Genomic DNA, 677 nt, shown 5'->3' with positions numbered 1-677 from the left:
CCCCTGCTCTCGGCCCCTGCCCTCACTGCCCCTGCTCTCACCGCCCCTGCCCTCACCGCCCCTGCTCTCGGCCCCTGCCCTCACTGCCCTTGCCCCCACCGCCCTTGCCCTCACCGCCCCTGCCCTTACCACCCCTGCCCTCACCGCCCCTTCTCTCAGCCCCTGCCTCACCGCCCCTGGCCTCACCACCCCTGCCCTTGGCCCCTGCCCTCACTGCCCCTGCTCTGGGCCCCTGCCCTCAGTCCCTGCCCTCACCGCCCCTGCCCTCACGACCCCTGCCCTCACCGCCCCTGCTCTCACCACCCTTGCCCTCACTGCCCCTGCCCTCACCGCCCCTGCCCAGGATGCTGAGGACCAACCGCATCGGCTGCATCCACAACGACAGCTTCACGGGCCTGCGCAACGTGCGTCTGCTCTCGCTCTACGACAACCAGATCTCCGCCATCGCGCCCGGGGCCTTCGACACCCTGCAGTCCCTGTCCACGCTGTGAGCCTGGCGTCCCAGCTCTGGGCGCGGGAACCCGTCTGCGGCCCTGGGGAGGACTTCCTGGGGGCTGGGTTCTGAGGTGGTCGGGGTCGGGGCTCCCACTCGAGGTTCTGCCTCTGGTCCGGAAGCCGGCCCTCCGGTGGCTGCTGGCTGGGTGGCTGTGTGGGCCGGGGGGGGGCCGGGCCGCACG

General features: G+C 72.7%; 1 protein-coding gene across 1 annotated transcript in view; it reads left to right on the top strand.

Annotated features, from left to right (window-relative positions):
• The window catches only part of SLIT1 (slit guidance ligand 1), a 227696-nt gene that overhangs the window by 180069 nt on the left and 46950 nt on the right, over nt 1-677 (top strand). Inside the window, exon 19 of the mRNA XM_006157398.1 lies at nt 344-487. Coding sequence (XP_006157460.1) covers nt 344-487 — 144 coding nt within the window. The remainder of the gene's footprint in view (nt 1-343; nt 488-677) is intronic.

This window comes from Tupaia chinensis, unplaced genomic scaffold (genome assembly GCF_000334495.1).
Source record: "Tupaia chinensis unplaced genomic scaffold, TupChi_1.0 Scaffold000539_1, whole genome shotgun sequence".
NCBI classification, from domain to species: Eukaryota; Metazoa; Chordata; class Mammalia; order Scandentia; family Tupaiidae; genus Tupaia; species Tupaia belangeri.
This window is presented reverse-complemented; position numbering and strand designations above follow the sequence as displayed.